Consider the following 3,722-nt stretch of genomic DNA (forward strand, 5'->3'; position numbering starts at 1 on the left):
CGTCGCGTCCTCTCGTCTCGCAGTGCGTTGAGGGCGGGTTCCCGCACGAGCTGTGGCTGGGCGTGGGCGCACGCGCGCTCAACGTGTACTGCCGCGGAGACGCCGTGCCCATCGAGACCATCCCGTACGAGCACGTGTTGGCGTTCGGTTCTCCCGAGGCCGGCGTGTACCGCGTGGCCACGCGCAGCCGCACGCTTGCCTTCCGCACCGCGCAGGTGAGGGCGGCACTGTCGGGCCAGGCCGTGACGGAAAAAAACATTCGCGCATCGCTCACCAGAGGCCCGCCCAGGTGGGGAACCAAAGGGGCAGTTGACCTCTACCCATCAAAATGTTGTGGCTGCTTATGTAATTGATAGCATTTATTCACCCAAGAAATTGAGTTAGAAAGTAAAGGTGTAGCCCTGCAATTGCCTGCTCACGCCACTGCTGGCGGAAGGGCCTCTACGAAGAGCTCTCGACGGCCCCTAGAGCAGTGGTTCAAAGCTTGTGGTACGTGGATCCGTTGCAGAAAGGTCATTTTACAAAACACCATTTCTTGATGGCACGACTGCCTGACCCTTCCACGCCAGAGACCGTTTGAGATTTTTATGAATGTAAAAATGTAACCCAGTGCATAAGCATTCAAAAATGGGTGCAGCCTATAACCCGTTTGTGCGTGGTGGTCCCCCATCCAATTGCTATGTAGGCTCAAAACCTGGTGAGCATGTGAGCTCTGTAACCAAACCACCAGGGATTACGAAAGACACAACCAAACTAAAATCTCCCCTCCTGGCCAAGTGTCTCGGAGGCGCATGCCACGCATCCTAAATGTTAATGTCAGGTGCACCACAGCACCGGAGAAAAGTCACTGCACCGTCACTCTTGTCGTATGCACTTAGCTGTGCTCATGGGAGGTGCAGGTGACATTAAGGGGTTGGTTGCTGTAGGGCGACAGAAAATGCCGCACGCACAAATGCGTCAACCGAGCACTCGTCTCTCCGCTGCAGGTGGTGGAGATCGCCAAGCTCATGAAGGTGTACGTGGCGCGCCTGGTGCGGCGGCACCATGTGCAGCGCTCGCTGTGCAGCAGCCAGGGCAGCTGGAGCAGCGCCTGTCCCTGAGGGCGTCGGGATTTGAGCACGGGAGGAAGCGTCATCTCCCCAACGTAACTATGAAGAGCTGCGATCACGGTCGACCGATCCACCAAAATCGCTCAACATTTCCTTGTGGTCGATTACTCTGGCCGTAAAAAAACGTCAGCCGTCAAAGGAATCTTGTGCATCTCCTACGAAGGAGAACGCCCGAAGAGCCACGGTCAGCACGACGCAGCTATGCCATTGACGTCACAAAGACCCTCCCAGGACCTCCCATCCAGCGGCACGTGTAAGGACAGAGGCGACTCCCCCACCCCCCAGCTGTTTCCATGCAACCGGACTCATCGAGTAATTGAACTTTGCCTGCTTGGCACATGGGTGATGTTTTTATTCCATGTCTGCCCAACATGAGGGCATTGTGTTTTTGAATGGGACGCAAGGAATGACAGAAAATGGAATTGATGAGTTTTTAAATGAAGTCAAATATAAGGTAATTGCAGCACATGCCATGAAAGGACTTGAAGCGACGCCAATCAACTTCCAAGTTGTTGCAAGATGTTTGCATCTTACCATTGACAAGTGGTTTACAACAAAGCATTATCGCACGGATCCTCCGTACCTAATTTAAGCAGATTTATTTCATTGATCTAAAGGTCCCATTTCGGTGGCCCACGTGTACCTCTCCGGTGTCACTGCGTGGGAGTCTCACGTTACTGTTGAGCAAAAACATGTTATTTTCACGGGCACAACTGCCAACATCGCTGACGTGAAATAATCCTGACATTACAGAGGGGGCGAACCCATCACGCCCTCGCCGCTGATCAAAACAAAAACCGGCCGGGGAACTTTGGCGTCAAGTCTCAACAAGCACAAGAGGTCTCGTGTGTTTGGAACGGCTCCAAGCCCCCACCACCACCACACGCTGTGGCATGGACACAGACCTCGCACCGCGCTCAATGCAAACACTCGGCAATGTTTAATCGCCGAGTTGCGACCCCTGCTGGTTTGATCACCGCCGTTTTTTAACGCTCCACAAACGACCACGGGTCTCGTTCCATGCAACCACACAAATCTGAACTCAAAAACGTCGTGAGCTCGCTGCTGCGCAAAGTATTAAGGGCGATCGGTACTCGCGCTCGTCTCGCGATCTGCAGTCCCGAGTCGCCACCTCACCTGGCTGTGTCCCCACACTTTCCCATCAATGTTCGCCGTTTGCGCGCTTAGAAAACTCCCCAAACGACGCACCGCCGCGTTGAGCGTGTATAGAGCGTAGGCGGCGACTGATACATGGAGGTGCTCGCCTTTGCAGTGTTAAAGCCATTGTGTAAAAGTGGTGTGCAGTAAATCTAGGGTTTAAAACAAAGCACTTCGCATTGTTAATAAAGTTAATTCATGAACGAGTTGAGCTGTATTGAACAGCCTCAAGTTGAGATGTTTCTACTGTAGACGAGGGGGTAAGCAATATTGTTCTTACCAAGGGCCAAATAGGGCTTTCAATGCCTCCGACGTGCCACGTATTTAACACACCTTACTTTTACCCAAGAACGTGAAAAATAAGTAATGCTGAACTTTACCACACGAATGCGATGCCTGCTTTCCCGTTAGATCGGTTCCGAAGCAGACATGGATCGAGTGCTTGCAGTGACATAAATCACATGGGCCATTCCAAAGTGGCAGGCCTCATGGGATGAAGCTGCAGGTCTGATAGCGCAAGGGCAGTAGATACCTGGGCTGCAGAGCACAAATCAAAATGCATTACACGTCCAAGTGTAACCTGGGACGTTTACTTACGTTTTACAGATTCCGAAGGAAATATTGGGAAGTCGAGGTCTATGCATGGATTTTTCTTCAAACTCGAATATAAATTGGTGCGAAAAGCCACACCATGTTAAAATCTCTTGCACTGGCAAATGGATTGTAAATAGTGTAAATATGGACACAGTAAGAAAAATTGTGTGAATGGTACAGATTTGTAAATGTTATCAGCAGGGAATGGGGATCTTCCCATACTATTGGTGTGGTATACGACGGTGGTAACGATTTGTGAATGACACGGCATATGTACCGAGTTGCACATTTGATATTCCACTAAAGTTGTTGGTGATTGGTTTCTGGGAACACTGCAACCACTAAATTTGGACAAGTGCCGCAAAGGAAATATATGAATCAAATCACAAGGACAACATCCCATAACTAAAGCCATGTTTAACACAAAGTGTAGAAAGTTTGATATTTTTCCAAGCACAAAGTATTTTTACATGCATATTGTGCTCATTTGTGGCTTACCATTTAAATACACAAAGGTTGCCGAGAGGTTGGTGGATTTTGCACGTTAACTTTATTAAACAAAACTATAAAATCGAAACGTGTTGGTTTGTGATGTTTAAAATACTTGCTCATTACCAATGTCCTCAACACTTAATACAACTCTGATGCAGTACATCTTGAGATGCCTTGCACCAGCTCACCCAAGTGGCACCAGGTGAATGAACGCAGCATCACTGGTCACCAAGGGGCATTAGCCGTGTAAGGAGGGGAGGGGGGGAGGCAGCAATGTTGCTTTGCCAATTCCCAATTCGGTAATTTGCGAGCAATGATGCAGAAATGAAGAGCACACTGCACAGAACAAAACACGCACAGGCACTGACG

The 3,722-nt window shown here is 49.8% G+C and overlaps 1 protein-coding gene across 3 annotated transcripts in view; it reads left to right on the top strand.

Moving 5' to 3' along the window:
- The window catches only part of LOC144724711 (unconventional myosin-X-like), a 29,314-nt gene extending 25,876 nt beyond the window's left edge, over positions 1-3,438 (top strand). For all 3 annotated transcript variants that reach the window (XM_078604045.1, XM_078604048.1, XM_078604049.1), the window contains exons 22-23: positions 24-215; positions 987-3,438. In XM_078604045.1, the coding sequence (XP_078460171.1) occupies positions 24-215; positions 987-1,100 (306 nt within the window). In that variant the 3' untranslated portion in view covers positions 1,101-3,438. The remainder of the gene's footprint in view (positions 1-23; positions 216-986) is intronic.
- Positions 3,439-3,722: the final 284 nt, after the last annotated feature.

This window comes from Lampetra planeri, chromosome 21 (genome assembly GCF_965212315.1).
Source record: "Lampetra planeri chromosome 21, kcLamPlan1.2.h2, whole genome shotgun sequence".
Classification (NCBI taxonomy): domain Eukaryota; kingdom Metazoa; phylum Chordata; class Hyperoartia; order Petromyzontiformes; family Petromyzontidae; genus Lampetra; species Lampetra planeri.